General features: G+C 35.8%; 4 protein-coding genes across 5 annotated transcripts; 2 read left to right on the top strand and 2 right to left on the bottom strand.

Moving 5' to 3' along the window:
- The first annotated feature begins 1,181 nt into the window (after nucleotides 1-1,181).
- Nucleotides 1,182-2,105, top strand: LOC111207983. The gene has a single exon (XM_022706641.1). The coding sequence runs from the start codon at nucleotides 1,182-1,184 to the stop codon at nucleotides 2,103-2,105; it is 924 nt and encodes a 307-aa protein (XP_022562362.1).
- An 8,849-nt stretch (nucleotides 2,106-10,954) lies between these two features.
- Nucleotides 10,955-14,798, top strand: LOC106431315 (probable disease resistance protein RPP1). The gene is made up of 4 exons (XM_048746583.1): nucleotides 10,955-11,686; nucleotides 11,783-12,893; nucleotides 12,997-13,272; nucleotides 13,373-14,798. Exons 1-4 carry the CDS (start codon nucleotides 11,109-11,111, stop codon nucleotides 14,651-14,653), a joined length of 3,246 nt encoding a protein of 1,081 aa, XP_048602540.1. The 5' UTR covers nucleotides 10,955-11,108; the 3' UTR covers nucleotides 14,654-14,798.
- Nucleotides 14,799-15,315: 517 nt separating this feature from the next.
- LOC125581337 (NADPH-dependent aldehyde reductase-like protein, chloroplastic) lies at nucleotides 15,316-16,414 on the bottom strand. Of its 2 annotated transcripts, none has more exons than XM_048746585.1 (2): nucleotides 16,043-16,414; nucleotides 15,316-15,878 (listed from the first exon to the last, which is right to left on the bottom strand). In XM_048746585.1, exons 1-2 carry the CDS (start codon nucleotides 16,356-16,358, stop codon nucleotides 15,661-15,663), a joined length of 534 nt encoding a protein of 177 aa, XP_048602542.1. In that variant the 5' UTR covers nucleotides 16,359-16,414; the 3' UTR covers nucleotides 15,316-15,660. The 2 variants fall into 2 exon arrangements, with proteins under 2 accessions (XP_048602542.1, XP_048602543.1); XM_048746586.1 differs by having other exon boundaries at nucleotides 16,039-16,410.
- Nucleotides 16,415-19,050: 2,636 nt separating this feature from the next.
- LOC125582124 lies at nucleotides 19,051-20,385 on the bottom strand. Its single transcript, XM_048748643.1, has 2 exons — nucleotides 19,492-20,385; nucleotides 19,051-19,080 (listed from the first exon to the last, which is right to left on the bottom strand). The coding sequence occupies exons 1-2, from the start codon at nucleotides 20,383-20,385 to the stop codon at nucleotides 19,051-19,053; spliced, it is 924 nt and encodes a 307-aa protein (XP_048604600.1).
- Between the last annotated feature and the right edge of the window lie 4,639 nt (nucleotides 20,386-25,024).

The raw sequence follows: 25,024 nt of genomic DNA on the forward strand, positions 1-25,024 counted from the left end.
GTTAAAACTAAATACATATTGGCCGCATTTTTACTGCAAGCCAACAACCAAAATGTTTTTATATGTTATCTGGTATTTAAAGTTGGATTGACGCTGACAAAAAAAAAGTTGAGAAATGAATTTACCGAGCTAAATTTGATTTTAATGTTTTTCTTTTACTTTTCAATCTGAAACCATTTGAGTATAATAAATAAAATGAAAAAAGTATTGACTGTTATAATATAGATGATTATCGAAAAGACAATTGTCTCACTTCAAAACCATCTTATCATAAGCACGTGTCTTTATTTCTGCAGAGAAGAGATGACTAAGCATTATATTTTGTACTATAAAAGAATGTGTATATGCTGAGAAATAAAGTAATCAGTTTGTACAACATCTCTCTCTCTCGTATTACACACACGAACCTCTCTTCCACTCATTTCTCTCTCACTCTCACGTCCCATCTCATCTATCTTTTATTTCTATAAAAGATAATATATAATACCAAATATAAAATCATCTACCACCTTTTATTATACAACACGTTATCAGCACGAGCTCTCATATACCAGTGAAATCTATCAATCCGGAAGCTCTAACCAACCAAAGCTTATCAATCCGAAAGTTCTTAAACCAGCCGAGGTAATGTTTAAATTTATGTATTCCAATATATTTAATTTATTTAAATTTTATTATTGTTTCGGAGTGAGAGGCTAGACCTTCTCCGTTTATTTTTCGGGATGATAGGCGCTGCCTTTCCCGACTGATCGTTATGGTAGACTATGCCTTCAAGATCAGAGAAACTCGTGGTAGGCTTTGCCCCCGTGAATAAAAAAAGAGGTCAAAAATGGTAGACTAAGTCTCCTCGGACCTTGAAATAAGTAAAAGTCAAAATGGTAGATCATGTCTCCTCGGACTTTGAAAAATGATCAATATGGTAGTCTATGACTCTTCAGATCATGTGGTAGACTGAGCCTCCCGATTTCATTTATGCTGTTTAAATTTATGCAATTTAAGTTTATGCTTTTATTTTATGCCTTTAATTTTTACATTTAAATTATGCATTTAAATTCTCGTCTTTACTATATTTATAATATTATTCTATGAATACAGTTATCATGTCGAATTTGACAAAGCTCGAAATTAATGCCCTGGATATTACGGGAAATAGTTATATGACCTGGGCAGTGGGTGCAAAAATGCACCTGAGAGGAAACAGGCTTATGGAAACCATCGATAGTTCGAAAACGGTGCCGGATGAGAAAAAGGCTAAAACCATGATATTTTTACGACATCACATCCATGATGGTTTAAAGGATGAATATATTACGAAAGAGGATCCTTGTGACCTCTGGAAATCTTTAAAAGAGAGGTTTGATCACCAGAAATATGTGATCTTACCGAAAGCTAAACACGAGTGGATCCATCTCCGGTTCCAGGATTACAAAAGTGTTAGTGAGTTTGATTCCGCGATGTTCGGAATTACTTCGAGGATGATGTTGTGTGGAGAGAAAATAAGTGATTATGATATGATCGAGAAAACTCTCTCCACGTTCCATCCTAAAAATGTAATCATGCAGCAACAATACCGGGTGAATGGATATACCTGTTACTCGGAGTTGATGCAAGTCCTCCTTGTAGCGGAGCAGAATAATCAACTCGTGACTTTAAACCATCAAGCTCGTCCCACTGGATCTTCTCCATTCCCTGAAGCGAATGTTGCATCATCCAGTTATGATAATAGAAAAGGACGAGGCCGTGGACGTGGTGGAAACCGTTATCATGGTCGTGGAAGAGGACGCGAAAGAAGATTTCGTCCCTATGATGAAAGAAATAGTAAAGACTTCCACGAAAATGAAAGGAATGAAAATGGCCAGAATGATAAAAGGCAAATAGGAAAGGTTTGCTACAGATGCGGCATGAAAGGTCATTGGGTACGTAACTGTCGTACGCCAAAACATTTAGCCGATCTCTATAGAGAATCCCAAAAGGGAAAAGAAAAAGGAAGAGGTGAAACAAACTTCATCTCTGATGAACCTGGGCCATCCTTTCATGGTTTAAATGATGATACTCATCTCGACATATCAGATTTTCTGGTTGAGCCAGAGAGTATCGATGAGTGATGTAGATCGATGTGATATAAGTAGACTGTATTATAGTATCTATATCTTTTGTTGTAAGATATATGTTATGTTTCATGTTTAATGTTTAATAATATATGTTTTATATTCAGAAAATGCCAAACTTTGAGACTATGGATGGAGATTTGTGTTTGGCAGATAGTGCGTCAACGCACACGATAATTAAAGATAAGAAATATTTCTCCAGTCTCAAAATAAGAGATTACGCTGGAAGCGTAAGTACAATATCTGGTAATGCAAAGATTATTATGGGCTCTGGAAGAACGAAATTTTCAATGTGAGGGGGAACAATATTTGAAATAAGTGATGCATTGTATTCCCCCGAGTCTCATAGAAACTTGTTAAGTTATAAGGATATCTGAAGAAATGGATATCATATTGAGACTATGAGTAAAGATGGCACTGAATTTCTTTGCATTAAGTCCGAGAGGAAACATATATTGGAAGAGTTAAGAATGTTATACTCTGGACTATATTGTACGAAAATAACCATGACTGAGTCCTATGTCGTGGTAAACATAAAGTTTACTGATACATTTAAAATATGGCATGAGAGGCTAGGACATCCTGGTTCAGTCATGATGAGAAAGATAATGCAAAATTCGAATGGCCATCCGTTGAAAAACGGAAAAATTTTGCAAACGGGCGAATTTACATCCAATGCTTGTTCTCAAGGGAAACTTATAACTCGGCCATCACCAGCAAAAGTAGGCAATGAATCACCAATTTTTTTAGAAAGGATACATGGTGATATATGTGGGCCGATCCACCCACCGTGCGGGCCGTTTAAGTATTTCATGGTATTGATTGACGCATCTAGTAGATGGTCAAGTGTGTCTCTTTTGACGACACGAAATATGGCTTTCGCAAAGTTCATTGCCCAGATAATAAAGGTGAGAACGCAGTTCTCAGAGTATGCCATTAAAAAAGTATAATGCTAGTGAATTTACATCGCAAGCCTTTGATGATTATTGTATGTCAGTGGGGATTGATGTGGAGCATCCAGTTCCCCATGTGCATACACAAAATGGCATGGCCGATTCATTGATAAAACAGTTGCAGTTGATTGCAAGACCGTTAGTCTTGAGAACGAAGCTCCCAATTTCTGTATGGGGTCATGCTATATTGCATGCAGCTGCACTGGTTCGGTTAAGATCGAGTGCATATCATAAGTACTCCCCATTACAATTGGCATCTGGGCAAGAGCCAGATGTATCCCATCTCCGTGTCTTTGGGTGTGCGGTCTATGTTCCGATAGCACCGCCACAAAGAACAAAAATGGGCCCACAAAGGAGATTGGGAATATATGTGGGTTATACGTCACCAAGTATAATAAGATATCTGGAACTAGTAACTGGTGATATGTTTACGGCACGATTTGCCGATTGTCATTTTAATGAGGATGAATTTCCAGCGTTAGGAGGAGGAATTAATAGAATTCCTAAAGAGATTACTTGGTGTACACCGTCGTTGTTACACCTTGATCCCCCTACGAATCAAAGAGAGTTGGAAGTTCAAAAAATTGTGCATTTGCATAATTTGGCAAACCAGTTACCAGATGCGTTCACAGATACAAGAAGGGTGACGAAGTCATGTATACCCACTGAAAATATTCCATCAAGAGTTGATAATCCTAAAGAACAAACTGATGGAAATAAAATGAATGAACCTAGGGTTCAGTTAAAGAGGGGGAGGCCAGCGGGTTCTAAAGATAAAAATCCCAGAAAAAAAAGAAATTGGATGAGAAAAATAGTAAGATTCGAGAAGAACCTGATATTGAAAGATGTCCGAAAGAAGAACCTGATATGGAAAGGTTCCAGAAGAACATGTTACTGAAAAATGTCTGAAAAAAGGCATAGATAAAGATGATCCAGATGACGAGAAGGGAACATAAAAGTATGAGATTTCCATCAACTACGCCCGAGATGAAAAGTTATGGATCAGAAATAAGATAATAGATGTTGATGGAATGTTCTCCTTTTCTGTGTCCAAAGAGATCGATCATGAAAATGATGATCCCGATCCAAGGTCCATTTTAGAATGTCAGAAAAGAAATGGTTGGGAGGAGTGGAAAAATGCCATTCAAATTGAATTACTCTCCCTGAATAAAAGAATTGTCTTTGGACCTATAGTCATAACCCCTGAGAACGTAAATCCTGTTGGGTATAAGTGGGTATTCGTGAGAAAAGTAAATGAGAAAAATGAAGTAACACGATATAAAGCCCGATTAGTTGCCCAAGGTTTTTCTCAGAGACCGGGAATTGATTTTGAGGAAACGTATTCCCCGGTAATGGATGCAATTACGTTTAGATTTTTGATGAACCTAACGGCATCTAAAAATCTTGAAATGCATCCTATGGACGTTGTGACTGCATATTTGTATGGATCGTTGGATAACGATATATATATGAAACTCCCTGAGAGATTGAAAATGCCAGGGGCATTGAAAGAAAAATCCAGGGAGATTTGTTCGGTCAAGTTACAGCGATCACTTTACGGATTAAAGCAATCCGGACGCATGTGGCACAATCGCTTAAGTGAATATCTTTTGAGTAAAGGATATGTGAATAATGCGATATGTCCATGCGTTTTTATAAAGAAATCGTCATCTGGCTTTGTGATCATTGCTGTATATGTAGACGACCTGAACATAATTGGAACTCAAAAGGAGGTTGATGATGCTCGAACTCATATGAAAGAGGAGTTCAAAATGAAAGATCTCGGCAAGAGAAAGTTTTGTCTTGGGTTCCAGATAGAGCATCTCCGAGAAGGGATATTTGTGCATCAATCAAACTATACGAAAAGGATATTGAAACTCTTTCGTATGGACAAAGCGACTCCTTTGAGTACTTCAATGATTGGTAGATCTCTCAATGTTGAGAGTGATCCTTTTAGGCCCTGCGAAGATAGCGAGAAGATATTAGGTCCAGAAGTACCTTATATGAGTGCTATCGGTGGGCTGTTATATCTTGCAAACTGTACCTGGCAAGATATAGTTCTGCTCCTACTCGCAGGCACTGGGACGGAATAAAGCATGTATTCTGTTACCTCCAAGGTACAATTGATTTAGGGTTAATGTATTTTAGAAAACCCGAGTTTGGTATGGTTAGTTTTGCAGATGCAGGATACTTATCAGATCCTCATAAGGCTTGATCGCAAACCGGCTATGTTTTTACAATTGGTGGAACCGCGATCTCTTGGCGGTCCCAGAAACAAACTCTGGTTGCGACTTCTTCAAATCATGCTGAAATTATTGCGCTTCACGAAGCATGTCGAGAATGTGTATGACTTCGGTCAATGAGTCACCACATACAAGAATCTAGCGGAATAGTTAACAAGAAAGAGCCGACAAAAATATTTGAAGATAATTCGGCTTGTGTTGCTCAACTCAAGGAAGGCTATATTAAGAGGGACAGAACAAAGCACATCCCTCCAAGATTTTTTTCATACATACGTGAACTTGAGAAAAATAAAGAAGTGAACATTGAGTATGTACGGTCATGCAAAAATCCGGCTGACTTGTTCACCAAAGCTCTTCCAACTACAACATTCCGAAAACACGTGTACGGCATCGGAATGCAGCATTTGCGCGACCTGTGAAGAAAAAACTATGTCCATTATTTTCAGGAGGAGATTACGGCAGTGTACTCTTTTTTCCTTGTCATGGTTTTTGTCCCAATGGATTTTTTCATGATTAGGTTTTTAACGATGCACCACGTAATATAAGATGGATAATTAAGGAGGAGTGTTATAATATAGATGATTATCCAAAAGACACTTGTCTCACTTAAAAACTTTCTTGTCATAAGTACGTGCCTTTATTTCTGTAGGGAAGAGATGACTAAGCATTATATTTTGTACTATAAAAAGATGTGTATGTGCTTAGAAATAAAGTAATCAGTTTGTACAACATCTATAAAAGATAATATATAATACCAAATATAAAATCATCTCCCAACTTTTATTATACAATATTGACGAGGTATTTCCATCAGCTTTTCGCATGCGTCAAAACTAACTCTCACATGCTCTTTTGTTTTTTTTTTTTAAATTTTTTGTTGTCATCAATTTAAATAGACTCATTATGACTATTTGGATAACATAGATAAATTTGCATCCATGTGAAAAATAAAAGACAGCTGCTTCTTTACACTGCGTGCTAGGTTATCCGTCTTTGTATTTTGTGTTCATGATACATAGATGATCTCTGATCGGTAAAAACTTTTTCCAAGATTTTAAATCTTCCAAATAACTTTTTTTGTTTTATTTATTTCGAAATTTTGTTTAAGCCATGTTTTTTTTTTTGAAAATATGTTTTGTCTTTACTTTTTTATTATTATTGACTTATGGTATTTCATATCTATGAAAAGATTCAAACTAATAGTCAAATGAATGCATAGTTCACCGATAAACTATTTTTGGATATTTAAATGAGATCCAAAAACTCTTTGTGGCTATAAAATATAGTGAGATATCTTTAAATCCCTGTTATATTATTTTTGACGATGTTCACACAATTTACAAATATTATTGGATTATATATATATGTATACTCTAATTAGGAGTAGGGTTAACCTGATCGTAATATTATTCAGCCATAGTAAAGAACTTTGAATGTGCAGAACAACACTTGGATCGTTGGATCAATGAAGTGGCATGTTTATAATTAGCTTGAACTAACTATATAGTTATTTATTTATTTATGATCGGTTTGATTTATGTGTGTATGTGATTGTTGTTATCATATTTATTTTTTAGAATTAAAACATGTAAATCTAGAAGAATAAGTGATTCTTGTTGCTCAAAAAAGTGATTGTTGTTATTATGCTATTATTCATTGATCTATATGTTGCTTTTAATGGTTTTCTTCTGTCATGAATTTCAAGCTTAATTCAAAATTTGAGGTAACTTGTCGTTAGCTGTGGACTCATAATGATAGTGGCCAATTTTTATATACTAATTTCAACTTGTCTTGATATATTTGACCAATGTGTTTGATTGTTTCACAAGCGACAAACTAAACAGTTTAAAATTGCTAAATCAAAATGGTTAGCCATATTACTTAGTTATAAATCAAAATGGTTAACCATATGAACTAGATAGCCTCAAGGTTTCATATGATACAAAATGCCCAACAAAATGTTTAGTTAACCATATTCTTTGTTTTATAACGTTGGTACAAGCTGTTAAAAGAGCAAAGTAGTTAACCATATTCTTTGTTTTATAACTAAGTAATCTATGTTTAACCATCTCTCTTAGCTTCAGTATTTCTTTGTGTGGATCTCAGGGGAGAAGCCTAAGTAAGAAGGATCAAGAGTGCAAGGAAGGTGTTGATCAAGAGCAGAGTCCAATGTCTTTTTTCAGTTTTTTGAGCCAGAAATGAAGCTAGCTAACTGGTCTTAGAGCAGGATAATCAGAAATGGTCTTAGAGCAGGATAATCAGAAATGGTCTTAGAGCAGGATCATCAGAAATGAAGCTAGCTAACTATTTACTATTAAACTAAAAGCTTTTGTTATTTAATCTGGTCTTGACATATTTAATTTAATTATCATTGACTTTTAGTTTTAAAATGTTAACCATGTTTGTTCTAAACGTGTTTGGATAGAGTCACAAATCATGGTTATTTTTCTTATTGAATCTCATTGTTAGTAACTTAAAGCAACATTAAGACTAAGAATAACAGCAAAGAGGTCTCTCAAGACCAAACATTTTTTACATAATCTAGCAGTAACATGAATGATTTGACCACTAACCCATTAGCTGAAGTTTTGCCAATTGATTGCATTTGGAATGACAGTAAAAAAAAAATCTTGTTGCCTAATTGAAACCATACATTGTACTATTTAGACCAAAATAAAAGAAATGATTACAAAAAACTAGGGTCGGCGTATACTTTACTTATAATCAAGATTATTATTTTTATATGATTTGTGGTTTGTATTTTAGTTTTACATTGGCAAGAAATGTATATGAGATGTACTATTTTCTTAATTTAAAATTAACCAAAAACTAATTTTTACTATTAGCAAAATTTTACTTTCTCAATAGGCGTGTTAGTAACCAAAAATACATAAATATATCAGTTAAAGAGTATTTCAAAATGTTTAGCTTACTTAAAATTTAAAGTGATATTAACTTTTATTGTGTATGTTTTGTTATTTTTTTATAGATCATGATCATCTTAATATTAAAATGTTCATGAACACATAATAGTTTTACATATTTTCTCTGTTTATTCTACTGTAATTATGATAATTTTGATAATAAGTAAAATAATTTTTAATACAAAAATCTTAGATTATATTTTTTTCTTATGAATATTTTTAAAATTTATGTCTTTGATATTATATTATTAATTATGTGCTAAAATATTATTTTAGGTTGATGTCCAATGAAATATTATTTTATATATATATATATTTGAAACTATTGTTTTTCATATCGTATTAGTTCTAGTTGTTTTTATCCGAAATAAGAGGTGCAGAACGAATTTTCTTTCAAATGTGTCAACGTTGTGATTGTTTTTTTAATTAACTTTTATTGTTTATGTTTTGCTATTCTTTTTATAAATCATGATCATCTTAATATTAAAATGTTCATGATTACATAATAGTTTTACATATTTTCTTTGTTTATTCTACTGTAATTATGATACTTTTGATAATAAGTAAAATAATTTTTAATACAAAAATCTTAGATTATATTTTTTCTTATGAATATTTTTAAAATTTATGTTTTTGATATTATATTATTAATTATGTGCTAAAATATTATTTTATGTTGATGTCCAATGAAACATTATTTTCATATATATATATATTTGAAACTTTTGTTTTCCAGATCATATTAGTTCTAATTGTTTTTATCCGAAATAGGAGGTGCGGTTGGACGAATTTTCTTTCAAATGTGTCAACGCTGTGATTTTTTTTTAATTAGGTTAGCAGGTGTCATTTGTCGAGAAGAGAGTATATATGTTATAGGAAGTGAGTGTTCTAAATAAGGCATAAGTTAGTGTTTGGACAAAACTACAACGCTTCAATTTCATGTAAGAACATGTTTAGTATTCCACACTTAGCTCATTCGTCCACCGTCCTCATTTTATTGTGATATATGCAGACTCAAACTTAGAAGTATAATAAGAAACTCACAAATCACAATCATGCATACTCAAACAGGATTCTATATCTATAAGTGTTTGCACTAACTGTTATATCCTTGAGATCATGACCAACAACCTTTCATGGAGCCACAGTAATGAAAAATCAACACCAAGATGTTGAAAATTATTATGATCTAAAGATAAATAGATCTTCTAAAAAAAATGTTCACTAAAAAAAGTTATCTCCCCTCTTCTATCGCCTTCCTCTTTTCTCTTCTTCTCTGTTTATTCTGTTTCTCACCTCATTTATTCTATTTCTTATCACTTTTCTGTCACAATCCGTTAAGTACAACCATGAGCTTAACAAATTTTTTTATCACCTTTTTTTTTGTGTTGTTTATTAAGAGAAATGAACTGATAATTATTTTGGAAGAAAACCTTCGTATTTGTAATGGAGGATTAACACAAAGGAATGAATTAAGGGATTCATTGAATGTGAGATCGTGTGGGAAGTAGAGAGTAGGTATTAATGTGAATGTTAATGAAGTTAAATGAACCAAGTTATTTTCCGTAACGGCGCCAGATTAAAGAAGTCTATTCGGCTTCCGACTGACACTGATCGGAATCGTTCGTCACCGGTGAAACCGTTCGATTTCTATTGACAGTTGACTGAACGAGAATTGTTGTTCGACAGCCACTTTCCCTAAGTTTCGTATACAGTTTTTTTAGAGAAGATGTATTTGGACCGTAGTAAACACATAAAACCCATTAAATTCAATAATTAATAAAACATTGACTTTTGATTGACCATGACACGTGTCGTCACCACAGACTCCAAATTAGTGACTTGGAATCTGACGTGGATGGCTTAGGAGTGAAGGAAACCCTTCTTTATATATATAGACTAGGTGTTTTCCTCCACCATGTGCAGTAAAAAATTCTTTAAATCTAATTTATATTTAAAATAAATTTATTAAATATTATATATTTTACTATTTTCTTACTAATATTTAATATAGATTTGATATATATTAAATCACTTGCATTAAAGTAATAAAAATTGTATAATTATCAAAAATTTAGCCTAAACAATATTTATAAAAATTTTAGATATATAAGAAACTAATGTTTTTACGTTTAGATATTTAATTTTTTTAAAAATTGTAGAAATTTTAAAGCTTTAGTAATACAAATTGTATAATTATACAAAAATAATAATATTTCGAAATTTGAAATGTTATATATGAATATATTTATTTTATAGATGATGTATGAGCTATTACCATATTTTAAAAAAAAAGTTTACCAAAAAGAAATATCAATATTAAATGTAATATATGAATTATTACCATATTCTAATAAGTTTGCCAAAAATATATATCAAAATTAAATGAAATTATCCATGTCATATTTTTCCGGAAACCATGTCATCAATTTTAGTAGCCATGTCATATTTGTTTTGTGAAATTGATTGTAGAGAGGGCATGTGACAAAATCGTTTCGCACGAGATAGATAGATAATGAAATGAAAAATAATGAAATAGACCATACCGTAGCTTCTTCAAGTCACAATTTGAAAAAAAAAAACCTAATTTTAAACCGGACTGGTCAAATCGATTTAAAAAGGAAATTTCATTTCCAAATCACAGGAAATATCCAAGAACTTCTGTATATACAACTAGCAAGAATGGTGGGAACCTACATGATAGCTTTCTCTGTATTTTCTATGAAAAGATAACTTTATTTCCATTAGTTTCTCTCTTCTAAGTGTGAACATTGTCAGTCAATATCGTCAACGTTTTCTCATTATATACACAAAACTCTTTGTAAATCATTACCCTCTCTTAAATCTCTGTGATCTATACATCTTCTCTCAAGCGTAGTAATGAATCTCTTTGCGACAGTTACTTCTACTACCATCTTTACGCTTTTGTGTAGTAGAATCTTTTCTATTGTTTATGGAAAGTTCAGAGTTCAAGAATCTTCTTCTTCATCATCTCCACCATCTCCCCAGTCGTCTTTGCCTATACACGATGTCTTCCCGAGCTTCCACGGAGCGGATGTCCGTAAATCTTTTCTCAGTCATCTTCTCAAGGAGTGTGGGATCAAAGGAATCAACCTGTTCATCGATAACGAGATCACTAGAGGAGAGTTCATCGGCCCTGAGCTCAAGAAGGCAATCCAAGGATCAAGAATTGCGATTGTGTTGCTCTCGAAAAGATACGCTTCTTCATCCTGGTGTCTTGACGAGTTAGTGGAGATTATGAAGTGTAAGGAAGATTTAGGTCAAACGGTGATGCCAGTTTTCTATGAAGTGGATCCAAGTGATGTCAAGAAGCAGACCGGTGACTTTGGGAAAGTCTTTAAAAAAACTTGTAAAGGTAAAAGAAATGAGGTTACTAGGAAATGGAGTGAAGCTCTAGCAAAAGTGGCCACCCTCGCTGGTTACCATTCAAAGAACTGGTTCGTCAAATCTTTCCAAACACAAATCAAACTATGTATGAATGTCTTTTGAACAATTTAAATTGACTTTGATATATATTGAATATGTTGTATAAGGGATAATGAGGCAAACATGATCGAAGATGTTGCCACTGATGTTGCAAACAAGTTGTTTAACTCCACGCCGTCAAGAGATTTCGACGAATTCATTGGGATGGAAGCTCATATGAACAAGATTTCGCGTGTTTTACGCACAGATTTGGATGAAGTGAGGATGATAGGGATTTGGGGGCCGGCTGGGATTGGCAAGACCACCATTGCTAGGTGTCTGTTCAATCAACTATCCCATTCGTTTCAATACAGTGTCTTTCTGATGAATGTCAAAGCAATGTATACGCCACCGGTTTGTTCGGACGACTACAATGTGAAGTTGCTTTTGCAGCAAAAGTTTCTCTCTCAGCTACTCAACCAGAATGAGGATCTCAAGATTTCTCACTTGGGAGTTGCACAAGAAAGACTGAATGACAAGAAAGTTCTTGTTGTTCTTGATAACGTTGACCGGTTAGTACAACTAGAAGCCATGGCCAAAGAAACTGGGTGGTTTGGTCATGGAAGTCGGATTATCGTTACAACGCAAGATAGAAAGATTCTGAAGGCACATGGGATCACTGATATTTACAAGGTTGATTTTCCATCAAATCGTGAGGCTATTCAGATGTTTTGTATGTATGCTTTTGGTCAAAAGTCCCCTGAAGTTGGTTTTGAGAACCTTGTATGGGAAGTAACAAGACTCGTCGGTAAACTCCCTTTGGGACTAAGGGTTATGGGATCTCATTTTCGTGGAATGTCCAAGCAGGAGTGGGAGAATGAACTACCAGAGCTATGGAGATGCCTTGATGGAGAAATTGAGAGCATTTTGATGTTCGGTTATAACGCATTATCTTATGAAAATAAAGATTTGTTTCTTCACATAGCCTGCTTTTTCAACAATGAGTGGAAAGAGAAAGTGGTAGAGCATCTTTCAACGAGATTTTCTAATATGAGGCAACGGCTTAACGTCTTAGCCGATAAGTCTCTCATATCTTTGAAACGGGGAGATGTGATTATGCATGATCTGCTAGTCCAGCTGGGTAGAGATATTGTCCGCAAACAGTCCAGTGAGCCTGGACAACGCCGGTTTCTGGTCGATAAAAGAGAGACTTGTGAAGTACTGGCTGATGATGCAGCGGTAATTTTTGGTATTAGTGTTTTATTGCATTACTTCTCGTTACAAACTGAGTCTGTTTGATAAACTGCAATCATCTCTACCTTATTTTTGGTTCTGTTTTCAGGGTAGTGGAAATGTTATTGGCATAAAGTTTGATGGAGACGAAATAAATGTGAGTGAGAGAGCCTTTGAAGGAATGTCTAATCTCCAGTTCTTAAGATGGGAAGTGGAACGTGATGGTGGAGGAGATACATTTCCAAACTATTTATCTCGTAAACTTAGATTACTAGATTGGAGCTATTTTCCGATGACATGTTTGCATTGTATTCCCAACCCAGAGCTCCTCGTGGAACTAATCATGTATCGCAGCAAACTTGAGAAGTTGTGGGAAGGAACTAAAGTAAGTAACATAAGAATTATCATATGTTTTTAACAAAGTTGTTATCATTATTAATTGATTAAATTTGTACAAATGTGTTCTTATTGATTTTCTCCGTCAGCCGCTTACTAATCTCAAGTGGGTGGATTTGAGGTATTCAGAAAATTTGAAGGATGTTTCTAATCTCTCAACTGCCACTAGTCTAGAGGAATTAAATCTCACAGGATGTTCAAGTTTAGTGGAGCTTCCATCTTCTATTGGGAATGCCATTCATCTCAAAAAGTTGGATCTCAGTGGATGTTCAAGTTTGGTAGAGCTTCCTTCCTCTATTGGGAATGCAATAAGAAACCTCGAGGATTTGGATTTTAGTGATTGCTCAAGTTTAGTGATAGTCCCTTCCTCTATTGGAAACGCCACTAATCTCAAGCGTTTGGATTTTAGAAGATGCTCAAGTCTTGTGGAGCTTCCTGCCTCTATTGGAAACCTCCATAAACTACACTCTTTGATTTTGAGAGAATGTTGCAAGCTGGAGGTTCTTCCAGTCAACATCAACTTGAAATCTCTGAGTGAACTTGATCTCACTGATTGCTCCTTGATGCAAGGTTTTCCTGAGATCTCGACAAACATCGAATCTATGTATCTCACTGGAACTGCGATTAAACAAGTGCCTTCATCGATCAGCTTGTGGCCTCGTCTATTTGACTTGCATATGTCATACAGCGAGAACCTCAAGGATTTCCCTCATGTTCTTGACACCATGACAGTTTTGGTTATGAGCAACACAGAAATACAAGAGATTTCTCCTTGGATCAAGAGAATCTCTCGTCTTCGTCGACTTGTACTCGACGGATGCAAGAAGCTTTTGTCACTCCCACAGCTTCCAAGTTCATTATCAGAGCTAGACGCAAAAGATTGTGAGTCTCTGGAGAGACTAGACTGCTCCTTTGTTAATCAAAAGATTGATCTCAACTTCGCCAACTGCTTCAAACTGAATAAAGAAGCGAGAGATGTCATCATCCAGACGTCGACTAATTATATAACGATCTTACCAGGTAATGAAATGCCTGACTACTTCAATTATCAAGCTAATGGAGGTTCCCTAGTAATAAAGTTGAACGAGAGGCCTTCACCTTCACCAATGATATGGAAGGCTTGCATATTGCTAAACGGTGAAGCTGGTATAGGAAAAACGGTGTATGTACATCATGGGATCAAACAGAATAGCCTCGATGTCCGGTGCAGTCCAGGAAACCGCACTCTGTTTTTTCCTTTAACGGAACATCTGTACATCTTTGAACTCGAAGCAGACGTGACTTCAGACGAACTTTGCTTTGAGTTTAAGGTCGACAGAGACGAATGGATGATAAAAGAATGTGGAGTGCATTACCTTAATACAAGTTGAAAGGTTGATACATGTAATGTTGTATTTTTTGTGTATTGATTATCAATCATCCTGTTGTGGTGGGTTATGACTTATGAGTAGTTACTTATACGAGGAACCAATTCTCTCATAATTATCCTTTTAACCGAGCATAAAATCAGAATTATTATCTGGTTATTATTGTTATATAATCATCTGGACAGCAGCAGCGAGAGAATCGAGCGCTTGTCAATCACCAGATTCGGTAAAGAGACAACCCCCACAGGCCAAGACCCCTTCTCCGGAAGATTTCACCCTGGTCAGAACAGACGCAGCGTGGAACGAGGCAAATACTACGGCAGGAATTGGATGGGTTGTTGAAGCGCAAAACAGAGTAATGAAGTTCTCTGCTCCAGCTCACTTCGTAGGTTCTCCACTGGCAGCGGAGGGGTTGGATTTACGTGAGGCACTGATGAAGTGTAGAGATCATGACATCTCAAAGCTACGGTGTGAATCTGAGTGTGCCCAATTGATCAAGGCCCTGTCTTCTGACCATGTCTACGCTGAGCTTTATGGAATTGTTGCAGACATCAAGACTATTAGTCTGTCTTTTGAGTTTATTTATTTTGCTTGGATTTCGCGTGAGAAGAACAAGGAAGCAGATGTAATGGCTAAGCAGTGCTTGGCAGATGAACTTGTGTCTATGAACTCACCTAACAAGACCTAGTGTATTGAGTGAATGAAAGTTGTTTTGTGTTTCAAACAAAAAAAAAAATCATCTGGATAACCAACAACCTAACAACACATTTGCAAACATATCATCAGTGAGCCTCAAAAGAACAGCAAGAAGGCTACTAAAGACCAATCCTTTTACACGTATCCACCATTAACAGGAATGATCTGACCATTGATCCATTCACCACCATCGCCAGCCAAGAACCCAACGAGAGGCACCACGTCTCTGACTTCGCCGACTCTCCCAAAAGGATTCTCTGCGGCTATCTTCTCCACAACCTCCGAGCTCTTTCCTTCAAAGAACATCTCAGTGGCTATGGGTCCCGGAGCGTGAAGACAAAGATTCTAACTAGTTTGCTTACATTTCGACTATTTATCGTGAAGACAAAGATTCTAATCAATGAACAATCTGCAGCGTACCTGAACGTGCGATCGAAATCTTCGACTGATGTGTTTGCGATCGAAGGGTACTTGGGATCGAGTACTCCCGCCGAGTTAACCAGAATATGAACCGGCGACTCGAAGGCCCTCTCTATGAACAAAGAGAGAAAAGAGAAAGGATATGTGACTGAAAGTTATAATTTGATTGCTTAATTTACGTTTGTATACAAGCTTGGTTATATATCCATAGACATCTTAAGAAAGTCAAGAGAACAGAGGTGTGTAACAGCTAGACAAGACAATAACACAACCTACTCCAACTCAATTTGCTTTCTCCTTTTCTCTTTTCTTGCAGTCTACCAACTCCCCATCCTTTTCTCATAGTGGCCCGTGACCTTGGCTCTGAAACGTTAGCCTGAACCACGATCGCTCTTGGTCCGTTTCCGGTAACGCCTGGAAGACCGTTGATCTCCGCTGCGACAAGGTCGGCGTCAGACGATTTAGTTGTGTAATTGACAACGACTCTAGCACCGAGTTCAGCGAGGTGGATCGCTATCGCTCTACCGATACCACGAGAAGAGCCGGTGACAATGGCGACTCTCCCGGCGAGAGGAGGCGATTGTGCAGCCATTACGATGAAGAGAAGAAAAATACGAATTCGACTCTTAATTTACTTATTTTTCTTTTGCAACAATTATTTAAGAAGAACGAAGAAGAAGAAGCCAAATCAAATTTTTGTTGTTAACCAAGGCCTATTAGCTTATTTAAAATGGCTCCAAAAATGAAAAAAATAATCAAAATTTGTTAACCACTCTTCTGTTTATACTTAAGCCTTGATTATTTATATACCGTAGATTTTAACTTTTAGTTTTCAAATTTTAGTTTATAAATTTCTTGCTTTCAATCTTGTTTTGTAGATTTTTTTTTATTTTCAAATGATAATTTTATTTTAAAATTACATAATCCACCATTAACACGAATGATTTGAACAATTGATCCATTAAGTGAAATTTTGCCATTTGATTGCATTGGAATGATACATTGTATTTAGACGAAAATAAAAGAATGATTATGAAAAAAATAAGGAAATACAAATCAAACAATAGTAAGAATTTTCTTTTAGTTAATGCAAATTGATCAAGTATATTTGACAATGGTCCTCCCACCATAATTTAATTAGATACTAAAGTTTGATCTGCACATTCGAGCAAATATTTTCAATATGTGGATATTCTTCATTTTATAAATGTTTAACATTGATATTATCATGAACATTTTAAATATATGATTTATATTTTAGTATTATATATATTGTATGAGTCTTTAATTTATTGTTTAGGTTTCTTAATTTATTATTAATATACAATGATTTATTTTATATATTTTAGTATTATATATTGTGTGAGTCTTTAGTTTTATTGTTTAGGTTTCTTAATTCATTATTAATATACAGTGATTTATTTTATATATATTAAAATTTTTATTTATTGTTATTACGTTTTTGAGTTTGGTACAAGAATTCGTAATCTGAAATAATAAAATAGAGAATTTTCTTCAAAATATGATTTTTGAAAATATATAAAATGAAAATATTAGTTTACAAAATTTTAACCTGTTTTAATGGTAAATAATAATAAAATTTAAATGAAAATATTTTAAAATACATAGGTTAATTTACCAATTGAACCTAGTTTTGTCATATTTAATTTACATAATACTTCAATTTTAAAATAATATAATAGAATATAATTATATATTTTTTTTAAAAAAATAGCATAGAATTTTTTTCATTTTTTAATTATAATACAATTTGACTAATATTAATTTATAATAATATTATGTTACTAATTAGAGAATTAATTTATGCATTATATCATAAAAATATTTAAAATTTTTAATAGATTTTTGTTAGATTTTTCTTAACAAATTTTGTTATAATTAAAAATGAAACTCAAATTTATTGTTAAAACTCGTTTATTATTAATATCCTTATTTATTATTATGTTATATTTTATAATTAATGAAATGATAATATAACTTAATAAAAATAGTAACATTATGAAACTCTATTTTAATAGAATAGATACATGCAATTTTTAGAACTAATTAAATATCATAATACACAGAGATTGCATAAATTTTTATAATAATATCACAATTTTGAGAAACAAAATACTATAAATTTTGTAAGCAACACCTTTAAATTTTTTGTGTCAATCTTATCTCATGTGTATCAATCATAATGTATATGTACCATGATATAAAATTATTTTAGTAATCACTTGGACATGTTAAAATATCAAAGACAATAATATTTTTTGGACTTCTTCGTCAGTCACACAAGGCCGCATTATGTGTTGAAAATCCCCTATAGGTTGATGGCCCCCTAAACTACTCAAACCAACAATTGTTCCACCCCGACTTTTGGCCTCTTCAATTATCTCCACAGACTAACAATTGCATCAATTTTCCACAATTTTGGTTAATTAAACCAAATCACGTTTTCACTAATAAAACGCGTTTAAGAAATCTGATTGCCCATTTGCAGACCCGATTAACACTTAACCCGACCCAAATCCTCTAACCGAATTCTCAACTAACTTAAAATTGTCGCGTTCTCTTCTTCTCTCTTAAAAATTAGGGTTCATCCTACGATTTGGGGGAAAAGAGAATTGGGACGATGGAGAAAAGTAGGAGTGCATCATACATAACGAAATCTGGGTATTTTATCAAATCTTCTCTCAATTTCTTTTCTTCTATTTGTTTCTTACGGGTTGGTCAATGTGTTTCTGGGCATATCAGAGGCGCTTGTTCATGGCGAAACAGCGGAGTTCATGGTGTTCCAACACACTGCTGGTGCGGAGAAGGGATTGCAACATTTGTTTCAAAGACAAATAAGAATCCTTTTCGGAGATTCTATCGTTGTGAAATGGCGATGCAGGTACGTGAACCCGTCTTCCTTCATCATATGTTGTTGGCTTGAGTTATCTACAATGTACAAGTGAATTCGATTTTTTATTGCAGAGAAAAGGGGAAGACCATATTTTCAAGTGGGTTGATGAAGCTTTAGCTGAAGAGATTTCTTTAGTTGAAGCAAGACAAAGAACAGTTGAAGAAGATTTAGAAGATATGAGGAAGACTGAGAAAAGTGAAGAGGATGTGGCTTTGCAGAAGAATGGTTGTCTAGCTGTCATTACATGGCTTTGTTGTAAGCTTTGGTAACTGTCTCTGTTGTATTGTTTGTCAATGTGTTGTTTGTCACTGTGTTGTTTTTGGTATAGTGAACACCTTAAGTGTCAAGTGTAAGCAATTTGTGTGTTGTTTTAGAGACCTTTTATGTCATTTGTTTCATCCTAAAGACAATACCATCATCAAGAACATGAACAAACAAGAAAAGCATAAGAGCATAAGCTGTTTCATAACTAACATACATAAGAAAATAAGCTGTTTCATAACATTCATAACCAACATTCATTTCTTACAATCAAGATCAAACAGAGAAAAACATAATCAAGCCGTGAAGCAGAAAATAGAGACACATAAGCCGTGAAACACAAAACTAGAGTTCTTAAAACCGTGAAACACAAAACACAATCTAGAGTTCTTAAAACCGTGACACAGAAACTAGACTTCTTCAAGTGCTTGTTTGAGATGGCTGTGTGAGTGAAATGACTTCTCCTCCAGAGCTTCCAACGTCATGTGAAGCCAAAAACAATGTCAAATAAAGACCTGAACATTGAATAAACTAGATACAACCCAAATACCTTTGCTTTAGTCTTGATCTTCTTCTTTGGGTCCTTTGCTTCCGTCTTGATCTTCTTCTTTGGGTCCTTTGCTTCAGTCTTGTTCTTCTTCTTTGGGTCCTCTGCTTCAATCTTGATCTTCTTCTTTGGGTGGATTTTGCATTTTCGAGCATTGTGGCCGGCTTCCCCACACTTGGAACAATGCATGATTCGTCCCTCTCTTCCAAGTGTTTCAACAACCTTCTTTTTTTTCTTCTTTGGTGATTCATTTTTCCCTTTGAATCTCGGGAATTTCTTTTTCTTACTCTTTTTTTTCCTCCCAGGAAGTGTAGGTTCTGGTGGTTCTACAACTAATCTATATCTACCCTTTTTCATCCAAAACCGAGGCCCTCTAACCGTGTTTATGGACTGGTTATAAGTCATCTTCCATAGACTAGTGGAAAAGAACTCAGATATATAATCCTCCACATCTAACCCAGCATCTATCATAACACCATATGCGTGCTCACACGGTATTCCTGTGATCTGCCACTTCCCACAAGTACAAGTTCTCCTAGAAGTGTTAACGTTGTAACCAGAATTACCGAGACGTACCTCGAACACACCATGCGTACAAGGAGTTGTTATGCATTTGTCGGCATCTTCCTTCTCAGCTTTGAGAATCTCGACCACATATTTTGTAAACTTCTCTTGCCGCCTCTCAGATTTCTTGTGTCTCTTTGCAATTCTGACCATTGCTTGCCTTCTTATTGTTTCCAACATGGGTACAATAGCCTTAGCTCGAGCTCCGGTAATAGTGGAGTTGAAAGACTCAGTCGCATTGTTATCAACGTCCTCGCAAAAGCTCCCTAGTCTGTAGTACGCCAATGACCAAGTTTTTGGTTCTTCCTTCATCACATCATCATACAAGGACATGCTATAATCCTGTAACTTTGTAAGTTCTTCCTTGAACTGTGTCTTGTTGTAGCTCCAAGCAAGATTCCACACTCTATTATTGGCCTACATGTCCCTCTCCACGAGCTCCTAAGCTTCTCAAAGCATACATAGAACCGATCAAATACATCTTCTTTGGCTGCATTACTTATAGTATCAAGTACCACGCTCGAACCCGGATTGGTCTTCTCAATCTCTCTCACATAACCTCGTAGGTGAGCAAACTGGTCAGTGATGTCTCGAGTTTTAACCCGATTATCTAACTGCAAGTGCACAGTAAAGTACGCAGTAGTAATGCGGGATCGAATCCACAGGGACCGATGATCACACGTAGAGTTGTAGACAAGTTAATAGCTACAGCGAATCAAGATATATTTTTGATGGTTTTTATTTAATTTTCTTAGGTGTCACAAAACATAAACAAGCTGTAAAAAGATGATTTAAACGATTTGAAAACTATTTTAAAACAAACGTTGGGCATTGGGAATTCTCAGGGATTTCTTTTTAATCAAGATACAATTAATGGCAGACACAGGGATATATTAAGAACCGTCTAGAACTCAAACACGATATTAGAATTAACCTACTTCCGTAGCGCTAATTCTCTATGTTATAGAAATCTCCACACTAACTTCCGCTGAGTTTCAATTTCTAAACAAGCATTAAGAACAGGTTCAATATGTTCACAAAGCGCAATAACATCAACTTCCGAGGGTTAAGGACACTTTGCTCATCTAAAGTATTTTCGGAAGTTCAAACAATCACTTTCGGTGCATCAAACAATCTGAAATCATGAACTAAGTGATCAATTCAGTTCAAGCAGTAAGAAACCCATTAGATGAAGAACCAAAACGTAATCCCTTAGTCTACACACGTTTTATGAATCAAAACATCAAGAAATCCCCTATGAGAACCCCTAAACCCAACTAGATGACTACTCACACATAACTAAATAAGAACAAAACGATTTTGATGAAGAAAACATGATAAGATTGTATTAAAACAGAGTAAAGGTTCAGAAGATCTTCTCCAAATGGTTTTGAGATGAACTCCTTCACAAATCTTCACAAATCACACAAAAGATGAACAAAAACTCTCAAATCTCTCTCTAGAACTTGTAAATCTCCTTCTTGGTCGCCCCTGGTCTTTTCTGAGTCTCAAAGGTCGAGTTCTTTTGTGAATTATTGAGGGGAGTGGGTAAAAAGGAGTGAAAAGCTCGTGTGTGCGTGTGGAGCCCGTAGCGCCTGAGATCGGTCGATCCACATGGCCCGGATCGGTCGATCTCGTGTATGAAAGCCTAGGATCGGTCGATCCACATATCCCGGATCGGTCGATCTAGTGCTCTGTGCGATCAATACTTCATTCGGTCCATTGTTCGGTCCATCTTGCTTCTGAATAAATCCCGAATGCGTTCTTTTCTTTCAAGCTATCTAGTAACCTGCATATTACACTTAAGAACACCAAAACGCATCAAATAGACCAAAACATTAATTAAAACCGACCATTTAATTGCTCCAAAACGAGTTTAAAACCGTTAAAAACACGGAATATCAACTCCCCCAGACTTGAATCTTTGCTTGTCCTCAAGTAAAGCGGATTAAAATTTGGGAGCTCACTAACCCTCAGTAGACCTTACCTTGTGATTTCGCTAACCACTTAAATCAGAGACTGTCAAGGCTTTCATTCCAAATCCCCACCAAGACCGCGCAAACCTTTCCATATTTCAGACCTGCAAGTCTCAGTTTCAAGTAATCAACTCTTTACATTCATTAAAAAGGGCGTGACCTTTCCACCAAAGATATCTCCATCAGGTATAACGGGCTTGGTGTTTGGGAGGCTGTTTTAGTGTTTAATTAGGTGAGGCTCAAGTGTTTGTGGGTATCAGCGATAACAAAAAAAATGCAAAACATTATGCAAAATCGCTGGAGAGACCGAGTATATTGATAACCATGTTTTCGAACTGCTCAAGTCTCAAATGATCAAAAACCAACAAATCTCAAACTCTAACCCCAAATTTAAACAAAGCATCATCTCTAGTACATAAAATAAAAATAAAATGTCTAAATCAAATATACTGAATGAGATATAAACATGAATAAATTTTTTTTTTTTTTTTTTTTTTTTTTTTTTTTTTTTTTTTTTGGACCGATTACTTGCAAATGTTTTGTGGTAATCGATCGAATCATATCTTTTTTTTTTTTTTTTTTTTTTTAGGAAAACTTATACAAACCGGAATCGAATATATACACTGCGATGCAATCACACACTTACAACACCCAATTTTTCTATTTACACCTCTAGACACACAGGTCCGTGTCTAACCACCTAAATGTTCCGATCCTACCTAAGCAGTCGGATGAACCATGTCTACCCTAATCTCTCCATTGTTTTTGCACATGTATGCACATATGATCAGTGTGTAAGAATGCATGGAGATGAAATAAAAGGGTAAGGTGTAGGTGAGGTACCAAACTATTGATGAGTCTGGCCATTCAGGATTATTAAAGAGTGGTAGAATGTGGTAAAGAAAATCCTGAATGTGTATATGGTGTACCGTTTCCTGATGTTGATTCCTGGTCAAAAGAAATTAAATTCATTAATGGTCAAAAATAGTTGAGTCGACTACAATTCACCGAGACTTGATAAAAGATTTAAGGAGAGGTTGTTTGGTCAAGTGGTTCCTCGGTTTGTCTGCGCTAACAGTCCTGAAAAATGGTCAATATGAAATGTAAAGCACAACACACAAGGAAGTAGTCTAATAATCATCACAGGGTCTGAGAAAAATACGTAGAGAGTTTTTAAAACACAAAGAAAATAAAAGAAATAAAAGCAATATGGTACATAAGTAGCATCCTCCCCAGGCTTACTTCACACCGTCTCGGTGTGAAAATAATTCCAAGAGAGATTACCGATCAGGCGTTGCGGTCAGTACGCCTCTTGGAGCGCCTCTCCAAGGCTCCATCATCATCAGAGTCCTCCGCTGCCTCAGGTCCAGCAGCGGTGCCGTGGGCGCCTTAGATCGACCGATCCATAGGCGTTGGATCGACCGATCTCTGCCTGATCGTGATACATGCCTGAAAATCATCTAAAAAACACATCCAAAAATCAATTCACACCAAAAAAAAAAAAAAAAAAAAAAAAAAAAAAAAAAACATAATCACAAAAGAGAAAGAAAATCAAACCATGTGGGTTGCCTCCCACTCAGCGCTTGTTTAAAGTCGCGAGCCTGACTATTTTGTTGTCCTTAGGCGAGATCAGGTTCCGATAAAGGAATATTGGTTCCTTCTTCGGGTTTTGCATCTGTGAAGTAAGGTTTTAGCCTCTGCCCATTGACGGTGAATTTCCTCCCATTGTCTTCCAAGACAACAGCTCCATAAGGTCTAACCTCTGTGATGGTGAAGGGTCCGGACCAACGAGACTTAAGCTTTCCAGGAAATAGCTTGAGTCTAGAGTTGAACAGAAGGACTTTTTCTCCAGCAGCGAAGTCTCTCGGGATTATCTTTCTGTCATGCCATGCCTTAGTTCTTTCCTTGTAGATTTTGGTGTTCTCATAGGCGTTCAACCGAATCTCGTCCAGCTCGTTCAACTGAACCATCCTCCTTTCTGCTGCGGTTTTAATGTCGAAGTTCATCAACTTCGTTGCCCAAAAACCACTGTACTCCAATTCCACAGGTAGGTGACAAGACTTTCCATAGACCAGATTAAAAGGAGTGGTGCCCAAGGGAGTCTTGTAGGCGGTTCTATACGCCCATAAGGCGTCATCAAGCTTCACAGCCCAGTCTTTCCTTGTTTTGCCTACAGCCTTCTCCAAAATCCCCTTGATTTCTCGGTTCGATATTTCAACCTGCCCACTTGTCTGAGGATGATAAGGTGTAGCTACCTTATGCTTTACTCCATGTTTCTTCAGCAGTTTATCGAACGTCTTGTTGATGAAGTGAGAGCCTCCATCACTAATAACCACTCTCGGGATCCCGAATCTTGGAAAAATGACTGTCTTGAACATTTTCTTGACAACACTAGAGTCATTTGTCTTGCTGGCTACTGCTTCCACCCACTTGGAGACATAATCAACCGCAACCAAGATGTACTCATTTCCATAAGAAGATGGGAAAGGGCCCATAAAATCAATTCCCCATACATCAAAAACTTCAACTTCAAGGATGAAATTTTGGGGCATCTCATTTCTCTTACTGATGTTACCCTTCCGCTGACATGCATCACACTTTGAGACAAACTCATGGGCGTCTCTGAAAAGTGTAGGCCACCAGTAACCAGCCTGCAGGACCTTAGAAACCGTCTTGAATGTTGCAAAATGGCCTGCGTATTCTGAGCTGTGGCAGTGGAAAAGAATCCCTTGCATCTCATTCTCCAGAACGCATCTCCTGAATAAACCATCTGAGCATCTCTTGTAGAGGAAGGGATCATCCCAGTAATAGTGGTTCACATCTCTCATGAACTTCTTCCTCTCATATCCCTTCAGGTTCGGTGGTTCAATTCCAGCACATAGGTAGTTTGCAAAGTCTGCAAACCATGGGAGATCATCCTGAATTTGTCTCATGGCACAGCAATCAGCCTGATCCAAATACTCATCCTCCAGCAAGGTGATCACATAGACATTCTC

This window comes from Brassica napus, chromosome C2 (genome assembly GCF_020379485.1).
Source record: "Brassica napus cultivar Da-Ae chromosome C2, Da-Ae, whole genome shotgun sequence".
Taxonomy (NCBI): Eukaryota; Viridiplantae; Streptophyta; class Magnoliopsida; order Brassicales; family Brassicaceae; genus Brassica; species Brassica napus.